This window comes from Notamacropus eugenii, chromosome 6 (genome assembly GCF_028372415.1).
Source record: "Notamacropus eugenii isolate mMacEug1 chromosome 6, mMacEug1.pri_v2, whole genome shotgun sequence".
NCBI classification, from domain to species: domain Eukaryota; kingdom Metazoa; phylum Chordata; class Mammalia; order Diprotodontia; family Macropodidae; genus Notamacropus; species Notamacropus eugenii.
This window is the reverse complement of record NC_092877.1, coordinates 103,391,105-103,417,528: the sequence shown is the minus strand read 5'-3', so window position 1 is coordinate 103,417,528 and position 26,424 is coordinate 103,391,105. Positions and strand designations below refer to the sequence as shown.

The 26,424-nt window shown below is 38.0% G+C and overlaps 1 protein-coding gene across 1 annotated transcript in view; it reads right to left on the bottom strand.

Moving 5' to 3' along the window:
• The window catches only part of CWH43 (cell wall biogenesis 43 C-terminal homolog), a 54,950-nt gene that overhangs the window by 8,994 nt on the left and 19,532 nt on the right, over window positions 1-26,424 (bottom strand). Inside the window, 7 exon segments of the mRNA XM_072621434.1 lie at window positions 3,580-3,810; window positions 14,658-14,685; window positions 14,785-14,933; window positions 17,888-18,024; window positions 20,934-21,009; window positions 21,011-21,043; window positions 22,977-23,062. Coding sequence (XP_072477535.1) covers window positions 3,580-3,810; window positions 14,658-14,685; window positions 14,785-14,933; window positions 17,888-18,024; window positions 20,934-21,009; window positions 21,011-21,043; window positions 22,977-23,062 — 740 coding nt within the window.

The following is a 26,424-nucleotide window of genomic DNA, read 5'->3' as shown; positions in this document are numbered from 1 at the left end:
TTTCTGCACAATGCCGTCCTCATTATTCCTGATGCATTTGTCTCCTGGGTCTGCCAAATGTCTTTTCATCCTTTTGTCTCCTGTCCCTTTAGGCTTTACCCTATATACACTCAATGTGTCTTCTGTGCATTGTGCATCTGAGAAATGAATGAAGGGATCATGAAAATGTAATATTAATTTTAAGTGAGGCTAGCCCCAAGTGAATGAAGAAACAGAATCACAGAAATAGAACAGAACTTTATAAGTTTACCTAATTTAAGTTTCTGTTCCTTTGTATGTTTTTTTTCTTTTAGACAAATAAAAAAATTTAACTCATTTGCTTTTTAAATTAAGTTTTTTTCCCCCTCTCCTTCACCATCTACATCCATTGGTAGATCCTACGATTCCTTTCCTTCTTTTTTCAATCATCCTTTTTTCTCTGCATTTCTCTCACCCAACCCCACAGCCCCTAATCTACAACTTTATGATTTGATGCTTGGAGGTCACTTCTTGCCTCTGGACTTCAGTTTCCTCATCATGAAATTAGTGGGTTAGACTGGATGATCTCCAAGGTCCCCTTTGTGTCTGGTATTCTGCAACTATCACCATAATTTTCAACGTGGTCTCTTTCCTCTTTGTCTCTCTGTCTCCAGTCTAGGGTTGAAAACTAATTTTCCCCCAAATGTTGTTTTCATCTTGTCACTTTCCTACTCAAAACTTTTCAATTCTTCTCTGTTATTTAAAAGACAAGCTCCTTAGTCTAACATTCAAGATCCTTCACAATTTGGTTCTAACTTATTTTTCCAATTCTAACTATCACCCACTACACTTTCCTACTAAAATTCTCTACCTCAGTCAGATTGGTCTACCTACTGTTATCTAAATATACTTGTATATTCCTACCTCCATGCTTCCTCCATCTTATCTTTCCTATAACTATCAAGGTTACCATCATTCTCCCAGTCATTCAGGCTCAAAACTTAGGTGTCCTCCTCCATTTCTCGCTCTCACACTTCATGTCCTATCAAGTTGTCAAGTACTATCAACTTAACCTTTATAACATGCCTTGCTGGATGCCGCCACAACTGCTGTGTTGCAGACTATCATCTCATGCTTAGATTTTTTACAACAGCCTGCTGGGTTGGTCTCCCTACCTCATCTCTCTCCACTCAGCTGTCAAAATGCTCCTCCTAATATGCAATCTGATATCAATCCCCTATTCAATAAATCCTACTGTTTCCATATCACCTCTAAGATCAAATATAAAATCCTCCTTTTGGCTTTTAGAGCCTTTATAAACCTGCCTCCTTTCTAATTTTCCAGTCTTCTTATAAACCTTACTCCTCTCCAAAATCCAATGACACAGGCCTCTTTGTCTTTTCTTGCATTAGACACTCCAACACCTCACTCAAATAATTTTCACTGGTTGTCCTCTGTGCCAGGAATTCTCCCCCTTTCTCAACTCTGCCTTTTCACTTCCCTGGCTTTTTTCAAGTCTCAACTTCCTATCTTCTTCAAGAAGCTTTTTCCAGTCCTTCTTAATCTTAGTGCCTTCCCTCTGGGATTATTTATCCTTGTGAACTCCTTGACAGCAGGGGCTAATTTTTGTCTTTCTTTGTATCCCCAGAGCTTAGCACAGTTCCTGGCACATAGTAGGTACTTGATAAATACCGGGTGACTGAATGACTACTTATATCACTCTTCTTGTCCAGAATGTCTTTTTCCCTCTACCTAGCCTACTAATCCCCTTAATTATAATAGCAGAATTTTTTATAAAGTTTTAGAACTTTCAAACAACAACTTTATCAGGAAGGTAGTAATATCATCCCCATTTTCAGAGAGGGAAATGGAGACCCTAAATTAAACTTAAATTCCATTGTCACACAACTACCAAGTATAAGAAAAGGAATTCGAATCCACGGCATTTGATTCCAAATTCTTTGCTCCCAAAAGCAGGGTACCTCCAGGCTAAGAGGTGTATGCATACATAAAAGCAAGCTCCCATTACATTAGTTACCTTTCTTTGTGATTAAGTGTTCTATCCCCAGCCAAATAGTAAATATCTGGGGAGCAAGGACACTGTGGGCCTCTTCAGATCCCTTCAGTAACTGACACTGGATTCACAACTGAAATCTAAACTGATGTTACATTTTATACATTTTTTATACATTTGCATACATTTGTTCATTGATGGAACAATCAAAGTATTAACAAGCATTTATTAAGCCTCTACTATTGCCAGGCAACCAGTTAAGCATTGATAATGGATATCACACATCTTAGTATTTTCCCTATAGGACTGATGAATCAGGGACCAGAAGTAGACGATGAGATAGAGGCTTCCCAGATCCTGTTTAAAGAGCTGCTATTAACTGTACCTGTAGGGGGGGGTGTGTGGGTGTGGGTGTGGGTGTGTGTGTGTGTGTCTGTGTGTGTGCTTTTGAAGGAATTAGAGGCCTGGAAATAGACATGCTTCATATGGCTCCAATGAATTATATTATTAAATTTTCACCAAAGTTGAACTAGAAGCTCCTTATTTTGCTGTCTTTCACAAAAAGCAGTCTGAATTTATGGCATTAATATATAGGTGTTTTTTTCCTACTTTTTTAATACAAAATTGAGTTAAGAGGATGGAGAATATTGTTTGGAGCTTTTCTTGCTATCTTAAGGAAAACTGGGTCTACATGAAGGAGACGTTGGAGAGAGCACTGGAAATGGAGGCAGGAAGGCTTGAATTCAAATCCTGCCCTAGATACTTATTAGCTGTGTGATCCGAGGCAAGTCTCTATTCAAAACCTCAGTTTCCTTATCTGAAAAAATGGGGATAATAATACCACCTAACTCAGAGAGTTAATTAATAACATTCATATAGTAATTGAAATTTCATTAATTTATATAATCACAAATAATAGTATATATTTAAAGCATTGTTCATTTGTATTTCCTCTTACTTTTGTAAGAGTTTCTCTAAAGAAGAGAAAATACAAGAAATTAGGGACAAACTTGTGCTCTCTGGGTATGAGGTGCCAGGCTACCACAACCATCACCATTTCTAGCATGTGCCAACAGTGGCTTTTCTTGTCTGTTACTCTACTGTCCGTTGTTGGCGCACTGGAGGAAAAGTCAAGACTTAGAGAAGAATATTTCTTAGGACTGCATTTTAAGGGGTAGAGTTAAGATGAAAGATGAAATTTACATAATAATAAGAATATCTAAACATTTAAGTAGCACCTTAAAGTTTACAAAGTGCTTTAAATATGTAATCTGATTAGCTAGAGAGAAAGAACCGCTTGTGCTAGCAATTCTAATTTTATCTTTGTGAGGTTCATTAGCATAGACTATCTTCCTTTCCTAATTTTTTTTTTAAGTAACGAAAGGGGTAGGAAGGAATATGTGACTATATGTAAAATATAAACATCTGGAATTGAGAATCATGGCTTAAAATGTCTACATCAAGGTCATTATGTGGTATAAGAATATGGATTATTTATACGACTAGGTCCTATGTCAGTTTGTGTTGGAAATCAGAATGCTGAATTCAAATCTAATTTGATGTTACATTTTTAACATGGAAAAGAAACTTCCTACTTAATAAATCACAGGGAGTGCTATTTGCACGTTGCTATGTTGAATGAGCTGTTGATAGTCTCTGTAGCCAAGGGTCAGTGAAGTGATATAGCCCAAAAATATCACTCAATACCTAGACTTCAGCAAGTTTGAAATAGCAAGTGCCTGGGGCTTGCTGTCCAAGTCATCACTGAAAAATGCAGAGAGGAGAGCGAGAGGCAGACAGAGAGAAAGACACAAAGAAAGAGCAAGAGAGAGAGGGGTCTGTCATCTCACAGATTCAGTCAGTTGCCAATCTTATTATTTCTATCTCTACAACTTTCCCCACATCTACCCCCCCCCTCCTCACAGGACCACCAACCTAGATCAGACCCTCATCGCTTCTCACCTGGACTACTATAAAGTGTCTCTTAATTGGTCTGTGAGGTAGCAAGCACCCTAACACACCCAGGATGGTCTGCTAGCACAGGTTCTTTGATCTGCTTTGCTAAAGGAAGGCAACTTTTAAGGAGTCAACAATCTTACTTTAACTAGAAAGAAGCAAACACAAGCAGGGAAATTAGCACAGAGATTCAACAGATAGGGCTCTGAACAAAGTAATACATTCACCTACAAAAGCCACCAGACCAGGGGAGCACAAACCTCTGGGTGTGGGTGGCTCTTAACAAATGACTACTCAGAGCACAGGCAAGGGAATCACAAGGTCCTTCTCATAAGCAAACCCCCAAAGCAACATACCAACTTCCCACTATATACAGTTTTCAACTAATAGAAGGCATCACAACCCATGTGACTCAACACAGCTGTGAATTATCAGGGTTCAAAGGTGATTAGTCCTTCAGATGTTTTCAGTGAGCCTGGGAGACTGAACTCCAGAAAGAAAACGATAAAATAATCCCACTTTGCTTGGGCTTACAGTCTATCTGCCTCAACTCTCTCTTCTTCTCCAATATTGATTTCATTCAAGTAACTAAGTAATTTTCCTATAGTGTAGCTTGAACTCCAAAGGCTTCCTATTGTCTCTAGGATCAAATATATAAGCACTAACATTTAGCCTCTAAAGTCTATCCAACTTAATTTCCCAGTGGTATGCTATATACTCTCTGCCCTGCATTCTGTGATTCAACCAAACTGGACTTTTTTTTTTTTTTTTGCTATTCCTCACACTCAACATGCCATTCCCATCTCCTCATTTTTTGTGCCAATAGTCCTCCCATGCCTGAAATGCAGTCCCTCCCTCCTCACCTTTTCTGTTTAGAATTCCTTGTCTCCTACAAACTGTGCAAGTAACCATGTACATGAAATCTTTCCTGATCCCCTCAGATGCTTGTATTCTTGTTGTGTAGTCATGTTGTGTAGAAGAATTAAAATGAATGGGAGAAGTCATATAACAAACCAAAATGTAATACAAAAGAAAATAATCTGCTACATTCTGCAATTGAATTTTGTAGTTCTTTTTCTGGACGTGGAAGGCATTTTGTCTTAAAAGACCATTGGGAATTTTTTTTAAGTCTTTGCATTGCAATGAATTTCCAAGTCTACAAGGAAAAAACTCTCGCACACTGTGGTCATTGCTGGACACAAAGTTCTCCTGGTTCTGCTCCTTTCACTCAGCATCAGATCATATAAGTCCTTCCAGGCCTTTCTGAAGTCTTCCTGTTCATCATTTCTTATAGCACAATAATATTCCATTACACTCATATACCATAATTTGTTCAGCCATTCCCCAATTGATGGACATCCCCTTGATTTCCAGTTTTTGGCCACCACAAAGAGTGCTGCTATAAATATTTTTGTACATGTGGGACCCTTTCCCATTTTTATGGTCTCTTGGGGATACAATCCTAGAAGTGATATTGCTAGGTCAAAGGGTATGCATATTTTTGTAGCCCTTTGGGCATAGTTCCAAATTACTCTCCAGAATGGTTGGATCAGCTCACAGTTCCACCAACAATGAATTAGTATTCCAACTCTCCCACATCCTCTCCAACATTTATCATCTTCCTCTTTTGACATGTTAGCCAATCTGATAGGTGTGATGTGGTATCTCAGAGTTGTTTTGATTTGCATCTTCTCTAATCAATAGTGATTTAGAGCATTTTTTCATATGACTATAGATATCTTTAATTTCTTCCTCTGAAAACTGCCTGTTCATGATAAATGCTTTACAATTATTATTTCATGTGTTCCTCACAACAACCTGGGGAGGTAGGTGCTATTATTATCCCTATTTTATAGATAAGGAAACTGAGGGATTTGGCAAGGGTTATAGAGCTATTAAGTTTCTGAGGTTGAATTTTAACTCAGGTCTTCCAGACTCCAGACTCATTGCTATATCCACTGCACCATCTAGCTGTCTCAAAAGTGGAGCAAATCTTCAGTGGAAGACATTGATGGAATTATCTGATCCAAGTTCACTGATATAATGGTGGGGAAGGAGGGAGGTGTCAAGTAGATAGGTATCATGTTCAACTGATGCAACCCCCAGTACCTACATGGACTTTGGAGCATGCATAGACATTCTGTAACCGGTTCAGGTTGCACAGCCCTCCCTCCCTCAAATCAAAGTCAGCTGCAAGTCTTATCATCATCTTGATGTCATGGTCCTCTTTGAGAACAGACAAACACAACCTGTGAGTGAGTAGCAGCTCTCCTCCTCCTCATCTCTTCCAGTGTTCCACCAGGGGAAGGCACACTCAAAAGCTGCCTTTTTTCCTCTGAGTTTACTAGCTACATTTCTTGCTTAAAGATCAAGCCTCAAGTTCAATTCACTGTGGAGCTTATAAATTGGACAACAAGTCCCTATCCACCTAGCACAGAGTGGATTTTAAATACTAAATAGTAATTGTTTCTTTCACCTAGGAACCCTGAGGGTCTTCTCCGTCCAGTTTAATTTTTTTTTTTATTAAAGGGATTGCCATCCCTTGAGCAACTGCTTGAAGAAGGCTATTCATTGAATAGGTGTACCTCACTCAAAGTGAGAATGCTATAAGACCTTAGCCTGAAAGAGTCAGGGTCTCCCATTGCATCCTGGGCCATCTCCAGCCATCCTGATGAATATCAGGCCACTGGACCCAGATAGCTCAGGAGAAGAAAGTGAGGTTGGTGACCTTGCACAGCCCTCCCTCACTCAAATAAAGTCAACTGCAAGTCTTGTCATCATCTTGATGTCGTGGTCCTCTTCAAGAATGAAGGACAACCACAAACATGTGAGGAAGAGAATCCTTGTGATTGGTCATAAAACTGGAACTTAGGTACATTCAAAACGTTCTAGCTAGCCAGAGACTCTCTCAATCTGGTTCTTTTTTCCAGGCTGGCTGAAGTTTAAGTGAAAAGCATAAGGGGCATCCAGGTTATGGAGAGATAACTGGCTCTCTCTCTCACTAAAAGCCAATAGGAATGACTTCAGATGAAGGAGAATGGAGAGAGCCATGGCCTTGTGAGCATCAAAGGATAAGGAGAGTGAGCAACTGAAGTCTGAGATGGAGTCTGTGCCAGCATTTTCTCAGAGCCAGACTGTAAGGAATAAGGCATCCAGTAATCTTGCTTGACCCAGCCCAGCAGTAGCAGAGATTTGGACTTCCCATCCATTAGCCTTTCTGCATTTAGAAGTGAATTCTACTGTGGAAACTGTTGAATCTGAGCCCATTATCCCATAGGAACACACTATTATAAGAGAGATATTGCCCCCAGGTACTGGGGAAAATATTTGCAATTTCTCTTCTTGCTAGATCTGCCTAGTATATATCCTTTTGTAGAAGCTAATTGATGTTAGTTGATTAAATGGAACTAGAAGTAATTATTCACAGGTGAGAGAAATGAACCAGAATTGGGACTTGAGTCAAGAGTGTTAAATAAAGACATCCCACAGCCTCTGGGAGTGCCTCTAAAACCCCCAAAGGTGGTATGGCCCGTCTCCCTAGGAGAGTGAGTCCAGAGCCTCAAAACACTGAAAAGTAACCTTCTGAGAGTTTTCTATATTTTTATTACAGATAAACCTGAAATAGTAAAGTAACTCAACAAGCATGATCAGATGTATATATATATATATATATATAGACGATAATGATTAACTGCTGGTCTAAATTAATTAGGCAATACAAAACCAACTGTGCTAATGATGTTTACTAAAAGTATTTGCTTTAAAAAATTACAATTTCCTATTCTATATTAAGTAATCCTTTGTGCAAAAGGGCTACAATTAAGCTTTTGTTGAATCAGCTAATGTAGGAGAATTACATTATCCATTCCTAATGTGATTTTATATTTGTATATTGCAGTAGCCTAAGATGAAATCTTTAAATATTTATACAGAATGGGGACCTTTATCAAGTGTTGCCACAAAAACAGGCAAAAACGTGTTATTACAAAGAATTTATATAACAGCAATCCTGTACAGCCTCTTCCCCATCCCGTACTTGCTCAGCCTGGAAAAATTAATGAGTCTCCCTAAGCACCTAACTTGCTGTATCCCCTATTCATGAACTTGTATAGTGCTTTATGTTCAGACAGATTTTCTAGATTTGGCTATTTCTGAGTTGTCTAATGCAAATTTTTGCTCCCCTTCTTTCTCCTCTACTCCAGTGCATGATTCCTATAACCAAGGTCCCAAGTTAGCAGAAGCAGAAAAGGAGGTAGTCTCCTGCTTGTTTTAAAAAAAAATAAAAACTCTTTAAGTTTCCTCCCCACCCCCAAATCAGCACAGAGATACTTTCATAATCACAACGTCAAAGGAGGATGAGGGTCCTTCTTTCCTCTCTTCCGCAGATTCAGAGCTTCCCAGGAGCTTACAAGAAAATAGAGGTAGAATACAGGAGACAATCAGAGACGAGATGAAAAACAGAGAGCCTGAAGAGATTCTCCTCAAAATCTTAATGATGAAAAATGGTTAGGGAAGTCTTAAGTACCTTAATGGTACTTACATACTGTTTTTATTATTATGTTGTTTTTTAAGCTATTTGGGAGGGGGATTCAATTAACTTCATTTATTTTTTGTTATATTTTAAGTTCTGAATTGCCTCCCCCCCCCAGCTCCTTCTAGCACTACAGAAAGCCACTGTTTGACCCAGATTTATAATATATGTAAACCCATATTATGCATACTTCCAGTTGTCCGTTCTTTCTCTGGAGGTGGACAGCATCTTCCTTCGCAGGTCCTTTATAGTTGATTTCAGTTCTTACAGTATTCAGAATAACTTGGCTATTCACAATTATTCTTCAGACAGTGTTGTTGTTACTATATGCAACATTCTCTTGCTTCAGATCACTTCACTTTTCACTATTTCATGCAAGTCTTTCCATGTTTTTTGAAAATTAACCAGCTTATCATTTCTTATAGCATAGTAGTATTCTAACACAGTCACATACCACAACTTGTTTCGCCATTCCCCAAATGATGGGCATCCCTTCAATTTCCAGTCCTTTGCCATCACAAAGAGAGCCACTATAAATATTTTAAAACATATAGCCTCTTTTCCTTTTTCCCTGATCACCTTGGAAAACAGGTCTAATAGTGGTATTGCTGGTTCAAAGGGTATACACAATTTTATATACACAATTTTATAACTCTTTGGGCATAATTTCAACCAAAATGGTTAGATCAGTTCCAAGTTCCCAGTATATTAAAGTACCAATTTTTCCAGATCCCCTCTAACACTCATCATTTACTCTTTCTACAATTTTAGCCAATCTGACAGGCACGAGATATCTCAAAATTGTTTTAATTTTCATTTCTCTAGTCAATAATGATTTAGAGCATTTTTTCATGACTATATATAGTTCTGATTTCTTCATCAAAAAACAACCTGTTTATATTTGACCATTTGTCAATTGATAAATTACTCATATTCTTATAAATTTGACAAAGTTCTCTACATATTTGAAATATGAGACCTTTATCTGAAAAAGTTTCTATAAAATTTCCCTACAATTTTCTGCTGTCCTTCTAATCTTGGCTATGTTGGTTTTATTTATATAAAACCTTTTTAACTTAATGTAATAAAAACCATTCATTTTTATATCTCACAATGCTCTCTATCTTTTATTTATTCATAATTCTTCTATCCATTAATCTGATAGGTAATATATTCCATGTTCTACTAGTTTTCGTCTGATATCTCCCCTTTTATCTAGGTCATGTATCCATTTTGATGTTATCTTGGTAAATAGTATAAGATACTGAGCTATAACCAATTTCTCTCAGATTGCTTTCCAGTTTTCTTAACAATTTTTTTTACCAAAAAGTGCATTCTTGTTCCTTAAATGTTTACATTTGTTCAAACACTAGCTTAATTATACTGCTGTGTATTATATGCCTACTCTTGCACTAATCTTCCTTTCTATTTCTTAGTCAGTACCAGATAGTTTTGATATAGTTTAAGATCTGGTACTGCTAAACTTCCTTTAAAATTTTTCATTAGTTCTTTGATATTTTTGTCTTTTGTTCTTTCAATGAATTTTATTATTATTTTTTCTAGCTCAATAAAATAATTTTTGGTAGTTTAATTGGAATGGCATTGACTAAGTAGATTAGTTTAGGTAGAATTGTCATTTTTATTATATTGACTGTGCTCACCCACAAACAATTAGCATTTGTCCAATGATTAAATCTGACTTTTATTTGTATAAAAAGTATTTAATAACAATTAAATTCTGCTGTCCTTTTCTGTTTTATGGGTGAGTTCATCCCATTCACACTTTTAATTATAATTATTAGTTATGCATCTCCTTCCACCCTATTTTTTGTTACTGTTTATCCTTCTCTCCCTCTCTTTTTGCCCTACCCCTCCTCAAAAGTCTAATTGATTTTTAATCACTGCCTCCTTAATCTGCATCCCTTCTAAGAATCCCTGTTATCTTCTCCCCTTACCCTCCTACTTCTTGATCTGCACACCCTTCTGAAAGTCCCTCCCTTATCCTATCCCCACCCCCTCCTATTTTTCTGTAAGTTAACACTTTTATACCCTTCTAGATGTACATGCTATTCCCTCTTAAACCCACTTCTGATGACAATAAGGTTCTAACACTACCAACCCTCCACCCCCTCTTGACTGCACTGTAACAGTTCTTCCATTCATACCTCATTTGTATGAAATAATTGCTTCATTTTACCTCTCCCTAACCAACTTTATTTTTTAGAGTCTTCCCATCATATTCAGCTCAACCCCAAGCCTTCTATCTATGTATGCTCTGTCAAACTACTCAAGCAATGATAACATTCTTGAGTTTCACATAACATTTTCCCAAATAAAAAGTAAAGATTTTGATTTCTTATGTCCTTTATAATTGGTCTTTAATGTTTACCTTCTTATGTTTGTCCTGAGTCTAGAATGCCAAATTTCATTCAGTTCTGGTCTTTTCTTCACAAATACCTGAAAGTCCTTTACTTCATTAAATTTCCATCTTTTTCCATTCATAATTACACACAGCTTGGCTGAGTAAGTTATTCTTGGTTGCAAGTACAGATCCTTTGCTCTTCAGAATGCATTGTTCCATGCCGTTCAGCCTTTTCATGTAGAAACAGCTAAATCTTCTGTTATTCTGACTGTAGCTCCACAGTATTTAAATTGTTTTTCCCCAGTTGCTTGTAGTATTTTGTCTTTGATCCAAGAGCTTCAAAATTTAGTTATAATATTCCTGTGAGTTTTCATCTTGGGATCTCCTTCAGGTGATGATTGGTGGATTTTTTTCTACTTCTATTTTACCTTCTCATTCTAAAACTTCAGGACAATTTTCCTTAAAAATCTCTTGAAGTATAGTGTCTAGACTTTTTTTTTATTGTTATTATTGACATGGTTGAGAGGTGATCGTGGACCCCCCAAAATACCGACAGTCCAGGTCGTGCTCAAATGAATTCGACTCAAGCCTTCTTAAAGCCAAAGAAAACAAAGTTTATTAAAGATTCACCAAATTGGGTTGCCTCTTAAGGAACCTAAGTATTTGTAACACTTGTATTCACAAGCAGGCCAGATAGAATCTCATCTAGACAGAGTATGAGCTGGATTGAATCTGAGTGCCTTCATGGAGGCAAGATGGAACTTAAATACAGAAAAGAGAATAGGAGGAATGGGAGGGTGGGGTCTGGTAGTCCAGGGTGATGGGAGGAGGGGTTTAGGAAGGGTCTTGAGGAGAAGTCCAAGGAAGGAATCCAAGGAGGGTCAAAGGCTGGAAACAGCTGGAGGCTATCAGGAGACATCAGACTAGGGAGCACCTAGGTGGGAAGCAGGTGGGGCAACCAAGAGGTAACAGACAATGGCCACAGATTTGAGTATGAAAAGCCAGATTTTGTGGGAAGATACAAGGAGAGCTCAATTTAAGTATGAAAAGCTGAGGAGAGTCCAGGGGAACTCAAGGAAGTTCCCAGAGTCTGAACCCCATCGTTATGACTTCCATGTAGTCCAACAACTCTTATATTGTCTCTCCTCAATCTGTTCTCTAAGCCAGTTGTTTTTCTAATGAGATGTTTCACATTCTTTTCTATTTTTTTATTCTTTTGATTTTGTTTTATTATTTCTTGGTGTCTTGTGAAGTCATTCACTTACCTTTGCTCATTTCTAGTTTTTAAGAGTTGTTTTCTACTGTAAGATTTTGGAATTCTTTTTCCAATTGTTTGACTTTCTTTTCATGATTTTCTTGCATTGCTCTTGTTTTTTTTTCTCTAATTTTTTCTCAGTCTCTCTTATTTGATTTTTAAAGTCCTTTTTAAGCTCTTCCAAATACTCTTTTTTGGCTTATGACCATTTTGCTTTTCTTTTCTTTGAAATAACTGTTTTATCTTCATTATCTTCTTCTAAGTTTGAACCTAGACATTCTCTATTACCATAATAGTTATCTGTGATTGGCTTCTTTCTCTTTTGCTTACTAATTATTTTTGTTTTATTTTTAACGTCTCATTTCTTTTCTGTTAACTTTGTGTTAAAGTAAGGTTCTGATCCCAAGGTATGGGGGATGATATCTCTGGCTTCAGGGTTTTTGTGCTTTTGTTTTCTGAGATCTATTAGGGCCCGACTTTAAGTATTCCTCTTTGTTCCTGAGCCACTACCAGGCCCCCCAGAAATGCTATCACCATAAATGCTCTAGCTCCCTGCAGTCCATCTGGCAGCTGCAAGCTTCAGCTCACACCTCTGCCCTGGAACCAAAACCAGGGATTCCACTATCTTGCAAGTGGCCACAGTCAACAGTGTCCCTGCCCTCCTCAAACACACTTACCTGGTGTGTATTCATTCCTCCTTAGCCACAGCCACAGCCTGGGACTTGTTAGGTCAGTGCACCTGGGCCCAGCATCCAGCACTGGCAGAGAGCCCTGCAGTCTTCACCTGATCAGCTGTCTGACACACCTCCCCACTCTCTGGGAGGTGAAAGTTTCTGAAGCTGAGGCTGCCAACCCCATGACTGTCCCAAGGGCTTGTTGTTTGTTGATTTGGCAGTATCTGCCTGGTGGTATTTGCATTTCAGTCAAGTCAAACCACCACCCTGATATCCCCCCAAGCTTTCTTAGGTAAACAACTGCTTTACCCAATTTTAATTATTTCTTGCCACTCAAAGTTCATTTTGAGGACTCATTTTATATTGTTTGTGGGAGGATTTCCTGTCTTATCCCACCTTCCTTACCTTTTTTTTAAAGAAATAACTTTGAATGCTTGTATTTAATATTGGAAAATTTAAGAGAAAAAGAAGGTAGTTCAAATTTCCCTAGGTAGCCCTTTTTTATTATTATCTTTTGCTTTTGTATCATATTTGTTTCATATTCATTTCCACATATGCTCCCAATCCCTAATCCAATGAGTCTTCCTTTATAATTAAAAAAATTAAAACACCAAAAACAATTCAGCAAAATCACATTCCTTCCCTACCTACCATCTCCCAGTTCTTCAAAGAAAAGAGGGAAAGGATCTCAAAAGCCATCTAGTTTAACCCCCTTGTATTAGAGACAGAAAAACTGAGATCCTTCAATTTGCACTAAATCACAAATCTGAATCAAGATCCTCTGGCCCAGAGAGAGGATTTGAACCCTTCACTTTTGCTTCCAGAGACAGGAAGCTTTCTCTTTCTTAGAGCTAAGCTTTGTTGTTATAATTAAACACCATTCAATTTAGTTATATTGTTCTAAGCTTTTTTTTTTTAAAGAGATATGAGTCATTTTCCTAAAAGCCTTTCTAAATTCTAAAGAGTTAAGTAACGCTACTTTGAGTTAAGAGCTGAATTAATGTTTCCTGTAGTTTTATAGCTTTAAGTCAAATTTATAAAAGTAAGGTTTTTATTTTTTAAGTGTTGACTTCACCCTTTATACCTCAGAGTTCCTTGTATGATCAATGTGGGCAGTAAGGATAAGGATGATGTTAACAACGACTAGCATTTACATGATGCTTTAAGATTTGCTGTTTTCTCATTTTTGATCCTCACAACCCTGGAAGACAGGTGCTATTATTAGCCCCATTTTACAGATGAGGAAACTGAAATAATCAGAATTAATTGACTTTCCCAGGATGACACAGCTATTAAGTATCTGAGGCCAGGTTGGAACTTGGGTTTTTCTGACTCCAGGTGCAGTGCTAGGTACCACCTAGCTGCCTAATTAAGTTCATTTTATAGAGCTTGGGAGATATTAATATTTTAAATGAATATACTGATTTATGATTGTTTTTTTTATTTTAAGGGATTTATTGACTTACATGAATTATTCCTGATGTTTAATCTCCCAATTATAACTGACATTACTGTGACTGTTCCTACTAGAAAGTATAATCTGCTCTATGATGAACTGTTTTATAACAATCTCCAGGAATGTATTGTAACCCATCCTCTCTCCCCAAAGGAAGAATTATCTACAGCATATTTTTATGTATACTTTTAATATACTTAAATTAAAAGTTAGCAGCATGGGAGAAAAAAACAATACAAAGAAATTACACAATTAATCTCTGATTTGGTCATTATGAGGAAATTCCTGATATGAGGACTTGCTTCACCTGTGCAGATCACAACCCTTCTAATGACCTAGAAAGTATCTTAGAGAGTGGGCTGAAGTCTATTGAGGTGAAATGACTTGGCTGCCCAAGGTCACAAAGCTAGTGTCAAAGGTGGGCTAACTTCAAGCCTAAATAGCCACTAACCACTTCAAACCATTCAACCATCCTGCTTCTAAAAAAAAAAACACAAAAAAACCCACTCTGGAAATATGAGAGTGTGCTAATATTAGTTGTCTCCTTATATGGCATGTAACAAAATAAAGATACATACTTATCATTCTCAAAGTGAGTAACAACTAAATCCTCAAGTCTATTGGTAAAGTGAGTAGTCTGGCTGGAGCAGTCCTCCCCCACTAGTGATGGAAGAAGGTGGTGATCTGATTTCACCACTGGATACCTTGAGAAAGCCATAATCCTACACTGAGATAAGAAATATTTACATTTTGATCATGCCAATATGATAAAATTAGGTAAATGCTTGTAAAAGTGATAGATTAAACTGGAAATTTCCATTGGAGGGAATTAAGAACAATAAGGTGATAAAGGAATTATTCAGGTGTAGATCAGCGTTTTGCTTGCCAGCTTATAACATTAATGCTACTTTTAAGCAGGTCCCTCTGCGTTCCCACCGACTATAAGGCTATCAAACCTGTTTTAACAAGGGCTACGGAGACTACCCTAAAGGCAACATTTGTAATACACAAAACCCACCTAATTTGCATTACTGGTTTAGCAACAGATTTCCATAAACAATTCTAATATTAACCTGCACAGTTTGGGGGGTGTTATAAAATGAAAGTGGCTTTCTCTTATCAAATAACAGAGAACATATACAGCTAGGATAAAATACAAATGTAGCACTAGAACTGGGCTGTTATCACTTCGGTCTTTAAAATTACATTGCCCTTCCCTGCCCAGAAGGCAGTCACTAAAATGAAAATCAGGTTTCCTTTGTTCGCTTACACACATACATGAATACACACTAACACAAAATGACTTTTTGAAAGTCTCTTCCTCCCTTCCTGAAACAATTCACTTCCTTCTCACTCTCTGCACATAGGAACCAGACCCTCTCTCAGTAACAGATATGCACTTAAGCTACTAATTATTTCCATAATGCAAACGGATATTCATTTTGAGGGCCTTGGAATCTCTGGCTTCCTTCAAGGCTCAGCTCAGGAGACACTTTCCACTGCAGAGTTTTCCCTCTCCCCATCCCCCCCCAGCAGCCAGTGCCTGCTTTGCATCTATTTTATATGAATCTTGAATACACCTAATAAGTGTTTGAGGCTGGATCTGAATTCAGGTCTTCCTGCCCTTTCTAGCCCTCAGTGGAGGTTCTAGCAAGAAGTGAATGGATAAAAAAAGAAAGGTTATAAACTGAAGTGACCCGGATAATCCACCAGTTGTATAATCACTCTCCCTCTCCCCCTTCCCCTTCCCCTTCCCCTTCCCCTTTCCCTTCCCCTTCCCCTCCCCCTCCCCCTCCCCCTCCCCCTCCCCCTCTCCCTCTTCCTCCCCCTCTCCTGTAGGAACAACTGGAAAACTTTACTATACAGCTTTTGTTCTAAAACTTATTTTACTAAAACTTAAACTTTTAATTTGACAAGGAGACTTTGTGGAGAATGGATTTTAGCAGAAACTTTTTATTTTATTCTTTGGATATCACAACTTCTAACTTTTCCAAGCAAAACCCAAACCAAATTCATATAATCAAGTTCCCACAGGATTTGCTGAACATGCAGAAGTATCATTAAAAATGCCTCCAGCTTCATTAAAGGGATCCCCAGGATCCTCCTTGAAATAACCATAGCCATAAGCAGTTTCTTTGGGGAAGTAGGCAACAAACTCTTTCAATTATAGCTTGATTAGAACGTTCTTTGGCTAAAGCAAAGAACAAGATATTTAGGCAAACACATTTTAAAAAATTCCTCTGTAGAATAATATGTTCATAATTAAAGTGTGATTCATTTCCATTCACAAGAAAGTCTGTAATGCTCAATAGCTAGAAGCAAAGTCAAACTCTCTCCTTTTAGGATATTTTTTAATGGAGCAAAGAGAGACCAAAGCTAAGTGGTCCAAATGAACTCTTTGGTCCAGACCAGACACTAGAATGAGCATGAGGGAGGATGCTCAAACATTCATCAAACTCCCCAAAGTACATTTGTGTGAGAACAGTCATAGCAACATTATAATATGTACATCATTCAACCTAACATCAGCTCAAACATTAATTAGCGACTGCTCTGTGCCAGGCACCACGCTAGGCACTAGGGGTGCAAAAACAAAGATGAAAAATCTCCTTACTTAAGGAACTTCTACTTGGGGTGACACAATATGTACACAGCTAATATGGAAAGAAAGAATTCTAATGACCTTGGAAATTAAGAAAGGCTTCCCATAAGCAGGAGGTGGCAATTGAGTTGAGTTTTGAAAGAATTCAAGGATTTTGAGAATTGTAAATAAGAATAATGTGCACTCCAGACTGGAAGCGAGAGGGGGATGGGAGAGGAAGAGGGAACTGGGAAACAATCTGTGCCAAGTCAAGGGGGCAAAAGATGGAATGGTGAGTTTGGAGAACCGCCAATAGTCTAGTTTGGCTGGACTAGAAAGTACATAGCTGTTATTCTATGAAATAAGTCTGGGAAGGTAAGTGGGTCTCAGATTATGGAGGTCTTTAGATACTAGGCTTTTTCCTAGAAGTAATTGGGAGCCACTGAAAATCCTTAAACAGGGGAATAATAATAGCTAGCATTTATTTATACAGCATGTTAAGACTTCACAGTGCACTTTATCCACGTTATTATCTCACTTCATCCTCACAATTCAGAGAGAGAGATGCTATTATTATCCCCATTTTAGAGATAGAAAAGCTGAAGCTGAGAAAAGTTAAGTGACTTGCTCAGGGTCACACAGCTATTTAATGTTTGAAGTAGGATTTAAACTCATCTTACGGACTGGGAGTCCAACACTACTACCTAGCTGCTTCTGACATGGTAAGACCCGAGCTACTGTAAGATTATTTGGGCAGTTGTATGGAGGATGGTTTAGAGAAGGGAGACTAGAAGCAGGTGGACACATTGGTAAACTTTTCAAATAGTCCAGACAAGAAATGATAAGAGACTTAACTAAGGTTAGTTCTGTGTGAGTGAAGAGAAGGGAAGGAATGTTGTGGCGGAAGACTCATGTTGTTATCTAGCCATTAACAATTCCTGGTTCCCCAAGAAATGTAAATGAGCCAGGCTCATGGTAGGAAAGTGGCATGAGGGAATCTAGACTTTCTATCCCACTTTCATGCCTTCCTTCTTCCTAATGCTAAAGGAAATGCTTCCACTATTTCCACTTAATCATTCCCTTTCCTAAAGGACGCTCACCCCCCAAGTGTGATCTCTTGTGCTGGGAAAAAAATCTGTGTAAAAGTCCAGCTTCACTGCTGGCCACATGGTTAAGTAATTGTTCCCTATGAAGGATTTAGAGCCATCACTCTCCAAAATTGTTACGAAATCTGCACCTGATGGAGAAGAGAATGAGGGTGATTAACTAAATTAATAGGAAACCAAATTAACACAGCAATTTCTACCTTTTAAAACCTTACTTTAAAATCAAGCAACAAAATAGTTTCCTGATGACTTAGTAAAATGGAGTTACACAAATCAAAGCTTTGAATGAGACTTTCTTGTTTAGAGATCATAGTTAAACCATAGACACATCTTAAGTTTCAAAATAAAAAGATCAAAATTCTTTTTTACCAAAAATTCAAAGGACATACCTTTCCTGAACACCATGGGAATCCACTGGGCCACAAGCAAAAGAAACCAAAGGATGAGGAAGGCTATGTCTAGACAGCTGAGAAATGGACAATAGCAGAGGTGGGCCAGGTTATAGCCCAGTCCTAGTAGGAGTCCTGCTGCCAGCCATGATAGGATCCTACATGGTTGCTTCAGGCAAGATAAGGATAGGAGGTTAAATTTTTTTTAAACATCTATTATGATTGATGGGAAGAATCAAAGCCATGAGGAAATCAGGTAGACTCAGACCACAATCTAAAAGCCACAATTTTATCCAATGTTAAGGTTTAACTAATGGGGAGGTTTTCTTTAACTAGTTTTACCATGGCGCTAAAACTTTGAAAATAGATTTATCCAAAAGCACTTGAGATTAACTAATAAAAATAATCTTAAATTTAAATAAACTCAAATTAAAAGGATTTTTGCTTAGACAGAAACTCTAAGATGTACAAGACTTAAATATAATGCCATTTTCATCAATTGCCACAAAAAGTAGTGCTAATTAATGGTGAATTCACTATCAAACCAAATACTGCTTTTTGGTTGGGAAAAGTATAAAGCAGTAAATAATAATACTTTGAATTTACATACAGAAGCATGCTTCTTCTAAAAGTGGTTTTACTTGTGTTACCTGTATAAAGACAAATACTACTGTGCACCACTTCTGGATTGACAGAGTTAGGTACCAATGGAGTTACGACGAAATCAACTTCCTACCTTCCAAGTGCTCCTTCCATTGAGCTACATAAACTCCTGAATTTCCAGCTGTTCTTTGCATTGAGCTACATGGCCTGAATTTGATTGTAAGGTACTTTGAAGGCAAGGTAAAGATGTTCCTTATTTCAGTGAGATCAAAGTAATACTGTGAGTTTAAGTTCTGTTTTTCCATTTCAGACAGCAAGAATGCTATCAAAGTTATGGAATCTGACCAGATTCTTTAGTGAGTAAGGAATCATTGTTAAGAAATTCTAGCTATATACTTTCAGAAATATAGGTGGAGATTACTTCTGTTACTAAACAATGCTCCACAGGACAGCTTTAGTTGGCCCACATCACAACAGAGTCAGGAAGTCAGAAAGTTCTCAGAATCTAGGACTCCCATGTTGCCTTTTTTCTGAACACAGGATTGTATTGGAAAGCCACAGAGGATAAAGAAGGTGGCAGATGTGTGGGCAAAGGAAAGCATTGGAAGTGCAGGTGGCAAAGGCCTGAGAGAATGGCAGAGAAGACTCATGGGACAGTAATTAGAGAAGAGGCAACATGATCTTGGAAAAGAGTAGCTCCATGGAGAGAGAACAGAGAGAACCAACCTGAATTGTATGAGTTCCATGTCCTACCAAGGGACCGGAAAGCCATAAGAATATAAGAAGATACCAGAGAGCACAACCTAGCTATAGTATGATGATTACAGAGCCAAATGGGAAAGAAAGTGACCCTAAGGCAGCAAGCAGCATTGCTCCAATATGCCTCCTTGTGAATGGAGGATAAGAAGGTCAGGAGGCATATAGCAACAGACCCTGAGCTTCCTTATCAGTGCTATGAATTGAACTATGCCTTTCTCCAAGGGCACAATTTGAAGAAGAAATTGATTAGTACTCTCCTTAGAGTATAGGAGATATGTGCATGGTTACAGAAAATGTTTACTGCCTGGTTTAATTTCTTATTATTTACCTTCCTATTCTGTCAGTGAAATACCTTTTGCTTCTTGGATTCCTATCTCTTTTGTATATTGGGTACAGAGATGGTATTGGTGGGGGCTCAAACTGAGGTTTCAAATAGTTGATAACCCGAACAGTACACCACACTTGGGAATTACAGAGTGGTCTCAGAGTTCTGTGAGTATCCATGGGGTCCAGTGCTATATGTACTATGCAAATAGAAATTATTCTAAGTAAGACCCTTTCTGAAATGCCTACTTGATCATAAACAATACTACTTAGCAGGGCAAATATTTCCAAGACAGTAAGATGAATGCTAGGCTCCAGTCATTGCCAGAGAAAAGTAGATGACCAATGATGGGCACTGCATAGGCATAATGATCAGAAACTGCTCTGCAATGGATCTCCAAACAAAACTAACCAGAGATGTCTCAGGACACACAACTATCACTAGGAATAACAAGTTTATCCATCATCGTTCTTGCTCTATCCCCCTTGAAGCTGACCTGAGAGTTAAACTCCCACAGATTTTTAAGAGAGTCACATGGTAGAAAGGAACACCATGGGATACCGAGTCACAAGGAAATGAGCCCTTTGAAATTTGAATAGCATTATGTTTTACTAAATGAGCATTACTATTAGGCTCCCTAAGGCCTTTGAGTCCACCAGAAAATATTCAGAGGGCCTGGAAACAGAAAGGTCCCACCTCTGATCCTGCTTGTACATGTATCTCTATTTAAAACGCCATGTCTAGGAATCCTTGTGTGAAGAAAATTTTGTTCTCTACTCTTGTCCAAGTCCCTATCAAAGATAGAATGAGGTGACTCTTCTTTCAGCTACTAGCAACAGTGTTTCTCTTAGGGGAACAGAATAGATCGTGGCCTGGCAAGTCTTTCCCTTCTGTGAACTTACCCTGGCCAGAGCAGAAGAACTGTGATTACTCCTTAACAAGCTACAATTCTAATAAAATGTACCTGTTTGGTTGAGTCAATGAGCTGATTGTTCTAGATAGGGTCAACTTTCATTTTCATATCCAAACCAGAAAGGCTTGCCAGAACAGGGCTGAGAATTCTTTGGTTGGTGCCTGAGGAACATTTTTAATGATAGCTTATGATTAATATAAATGGGCAATTTCAGTGTAACATTCTTCCGTCTTTTCTCTCCACATTTTCCCACGTACTAAGGTTACAGAAAAAGACCTTCAATGCCAAGCACTATTAGTCCACTATGACATGTGCCCATATTTAATTAGAAAATAAACAACCCAGATATTTGCTACATAGTCTATTCATGAGGAAAGAAGGAATATTGAAATTCATCTGGCTCTTCTGACATTCAGCTGAGAGATGGGAGAGAGTCAGTCTACAAGGATAAAATTTATTTTGAGGGTTCATTGAGGGGTGAAACAAGGCTCAGTTTATTGATAAAAGGATGAAGATTCTAGCCTGGCTAAATACAAATATGAACATGACATCATAATATTGTGGCAATGGGGCCAAGATTCCATCTTCTGATGGATCAGTAGCATAGACAAAGGCTATTTTTACCTTAGTCTGCCATTTCCCAAATATATAATGCCCACTAATCAACAGGGTAGGAAAACAAGAGAGCGTGAGCCCTGGAATAATTTTATCACCATTACTAGAAAAGCAGCTCAAAACTCAATAGGAAATAGAGAGAGGGAAGAGACGACAGCATCATTTTTGCAAATGAAGTTAAACTTTATAATCATCTCTACTGCTGGAAAAATACTCAAATTACATGTCCTAGAGACCAGTCCTGTTTTAAAATTTTCATGTATGAAGAAGTTGTCTGCTCTTTATTCCCAACAATTACTTTTCATTAAAAAGATGACTATAGTCATTTATACGACACTTAATACTTACCACAATGCTATAAGGGAGGCATAAGTAAGCTCTATTATGCACATTTCAGAGATGAAGAAACCGAGGAGCTCAGAGAAGTTGTAGTGACTTGCCCAAGGTATTGCCTCTAAGGTATTGCCTCTAACAGGTGTTAGAACCATGTTTCACACTCAGGTCTCCTACTCCAGGGCAGCATGATGTCTCTGTAATATAGGAAGGAAGGAAGGAAGGAAGGAAGGAAGGAAGGAAGGAAGGAAGGAAGGAAGGAAGGAAGGAGTTCAAGGAACTTTGCTCTAGTTTTTCAGGCTACTTCCCTTGCTTCATGAAGAAAAAAGACAGTAAGACATACGCAAACACACAGAGACATACAACCCACTCAAAAATCCTTTTCCTAATTGCAAATTAGAGCATCACAATGAGAGTTCCTGATGAGCAGAAGAGAGAAAAATAATAATGAACAATAACACAGAACTCTCTTGTTATGGAATATAATACAAGGAATATAGAGATTGCTGACATTTGTGGATGTCACTTTCATTTTTATCAATTACTGACATGTCAATTGCATACTTCTACTAAAGCTATAAGAAAAAATATAATATTTACTAGAGGTTCCCTTTCTCTCCTCCTTCCTTGAGGAGCTATTGACAAAATGATGAAATAGTAAAATTTCAACAGCAAGATGGAGAAGACTAGAAAAATCTCAAAAATTCATCATCCCTTGAGATAATCGGTCTCTGAATAATCAACAATTGGCCACAGGGCTCCTATGATCAATGAATCCCAAGGTGGTCTTGACAGCTGGGGTAATAAGATCAGGAGAATGCTATTATTGTTGTTATAAGATGGCTTGCTATTTATGATGCAGTTTAAATAAGCCAAATAATGTCTTCCAAAGCAAGACAACAACGTAGGGCAGAAGTTATTTTAGAACACAATATGCTAGTGTCAACCTCGTCTGCCAAACACCAGTATTATAATGGAGTTTGTCTGTGTTATCACCCCATGTTCCCAAAATCAAAGAGGGAATCTGGTCTCTTGGCAATAGCTAGGGCTCAGGTTTAACTAGAAATAAAGTAAAAATAAAGTTGAACCTGAATGCCTGTCAGATTCATGTGAAAATGTGCTTTTAAAAAAGTCAAAAAACCCAACTACTTACCTTTTGCCTAATTTCTTCTCTTAAGTTTTATATCAACATCTTAACACCAGCAATCCTAGACCAATAAGCATCCACAAAACTGAACAAAAAGGGGTTGGGGTGGCAGGAAGCTTATGAGACTCAAAGAGACTGACACAAGAAGGATTGTTTTTAGGTTTGGATGTATTCTACTGGTTAGTGATATTTTATGAGGTTCTAGAATAATTTTGATGAGGGGGAAGTGCATATATGTTTCAATCTTGTAAAAATCTGTGTAGCAGTAATAAGATACAGGCCTCTGGGAAACACGACTTGCCTTGTAACTCTCCAGAGCCAGAAAAAAGGAATCTTCATACAAGGAAGTTCTCTTAAGAATATTATTATTATTAAAACAAAGATGCAGTGGAAATAGCAACAAGATTTCCCTTTCATCAATTTAACTTTAGAAAAATTGTTTATGTCACATCTCCATGAAAACTTTTCATTGGTAATGGCAAATAAAATGAAAATGCGGTCATCCTCGTTGCTAACAAGAGTCTTTTTGAAAAAAAAATATAGATACAGAAAAGGTAAAAAACAAGTGCTGGGATAAATGATACAAACCCAAGCTTACCAAGGCCTCTATCAGGTGACAGTTTTCACTTAAGATTTCTTCAGTTTAAGTTATTTGAAATTCAGAACTCTCAACTTATTTTTGTACAAGCTCCCACCATATAGACTCTGTGGATTCAACATACACTTACTGAATAGTCTTTGTATCCCCATAGCCTAGACAGAGCAATGCTCACTGCGTATAGTAGTCACTTAATAAATAATCATTGATTGATTGATCAGCCTTGTGCAAGTTCTGCCCTGTACCAGAGTGATTGGAGGAAGTAGCTGCCCCTCCGTGACAATCTGAGGAGCTCTTGGAGAGAACTGAAATCATCCAGCTCATATGCAAATGTGTTTCCAGAAATCATACCCTCTATATATTGGTTACTGTTCCTCATTTACTACCCCAGCAACTAAAACTCTGAGAACTGGGTGACTAGAACATGTTTGGGACTTTGGCATCCACTCTTACCCCTAGTTATCATAAAGAAGGACCTAAAGTGGGGGGGGAGGAGAACAACCTCCCTTCATCCAACTTGAAGAAGTATACCTACCCCCAAGGTGGTGAAAACTAATGCTGAGATAGACTCTTCCTATCTGGGTGGAGTTTTTTCTGATCAACCTTCAAAACATTGCTTAATGCATCAGAGGAGTTGGTTCCAACAATGGTTAGACTGGCCAGGTGTTTCCAGCTGCAAGGCTCCTGCCTGGTTTTTCCTCATCTCACTTTGGCACTTCTATAACAAATCACAACACTGTGGCTTATTTCAAATTCTTCTGCATCCAGTTTGGTTTACTTTTGTCCCTATCTTTCCACCTTGGCTTCCATCACAGCTACAGCCTTAGACTGGAGTTACAAAATACCTGCCTGTAAATCCTCTGACTCTAAAGCTCTGTATAAAGATTATTATTTCAGTCCCTGGCTGCCCAACTCTTCCCACCAGCTAGAGGGTCTTAGTATCATATTTTCACTAGTTGGGGAAGCTCTTGCATACAAAACAAATCAGGATAGCTCTAGAGCAAAGATTCCCAAACTTATTTGGCCTACCATCTACTTTTCAAAAAAAAAAATTGCTCAGCACCCCCCCTGGAAATCTACTTTCTTTAACCCTTTAATGATTTTTCTTTGAAATTTGCATCATTTCAAAAGAATATAATTTTTTAATGACATTTTAAATTTAATAATTTATTGTAAATTTGTGGGGGTTTTCCTTCATTGAAATATCATGCAATATTGCATCATATAACCATACAACATTGTATAGTAAACAAGGCATTATATGCACATATTCCTGGCAATACGTGACATATTGGACTTCCCAACAATATGTGACAAGCTCACCTGCCAACACTTGCTTGTTAAGACCTGTCGGTAGACTTAACCAGTGGTCAGGTACAACTTGCATTTTGTGTGCTTATTTGGAAAATAATGTAATCAGTATAACTTTAACTTTGTTACATAATAGATGAAATATGTACAAATGGTTTTCCAAAATTTTCTTCTCTTCTTTCCTTGTGCTTCCGCTACACCCTTATTTTTATTCAATGCCCCCCAATTGGCCCAGAGGTTACTACCACCCCTGGATTATTCCAGCACCCCCTGGGGGTGGTAGCACTCACCTTGAGAACCTCTGCAAGCTACTTCATCCCCTCACCCCACCATTTACAAGTGTTTCCTTATAGTGCTAGTAATGCAGGAGATGGGAGTCATCTTCCATTCAAGAGACCTTTTCCTCAATACCACTCACCCCAAGGGGTTGCAGACATAGACTGAATTAGCTGGAGGTGGGGAGGAATGAAGAGTAGGCTATAGAAGAGTACCTAAACACAAAGGGTTATGGTCTTCAGAGGTCAGAAAAGAAAGGCATCAATGTTTACTTTATTTTATTCCTTATTTTCTTATTAATTCCACATGGAACTTTTCTGACATTGCTAGAACACAGGATTTCTCACTAGGCCATTGCCCAACTCTTACCCTTTTTCTGTGGTTGTCCACTAGGGTTCTATCCTGGATCCTCTTCTCTCTCGAAGAACTCATCAGCTTCCACCTGCTCAAGAATGAGATCTAACAAGATAACTCCCAAATCTGGACATCCAGCCCTAGTTTTTCTCTCTATCATGTATGACCAGCTATTCCCAGGATGACTCCTCCTGAACATCTTCTAATCATCTCATGACTAAAACAGAATTCATTATCTCCCTTTCTCCACTAAATTCAATACTATTCTCAATTTCTTTATATCTGGTAAGGGTAACACTCCCCTCCAAGTCACACAGATTTCTAACTTTTGAGTTGTCCTTAACTCTCCCCTCTCTCTCATTCACCACATGTAAAAATCTGCCACATCTTGTTGATTCAACCTCTACATCCCTTGTATCAGTCCCCTTCTCCCCTCTACTCAAATAGGTGCCAGCCTAGATCAAACTCTCTTTACCTCTTGCCTGGATGACTCTGCTATCTTCCTGTTTCCTCCAATCTCTCCTCTCTAATTCAACCTTGAAGCTGCCAAAATAATCTTCCTGAAGCACAAATCTAACCATTTCCTTTGATCAACCACCTTCAGGGTTCCTGCCTACTGATAAATGTTCCCTAATCTGACTTTCAACTCCAGCCTTATTTTATATTCCTCTTGACATATTTCTAGCCCTATTTCATATACCCCTTGCAGGGAAATGTAAACTCCTAAAGGAAAGGGACTATTTCCTTTTTATCTTTGAATTTCCAGGATATAGTATAAGATTTTGCAAATAGTGGATGCTTAATAAATGTTGAATTGAACACTGAAATGTTTTTTTAGTGGGAGTCATATACTGCTTGACCTGTCTTCTATTGCAGTTACTTAAATTTTTTGTTGTTACTAGACTTTT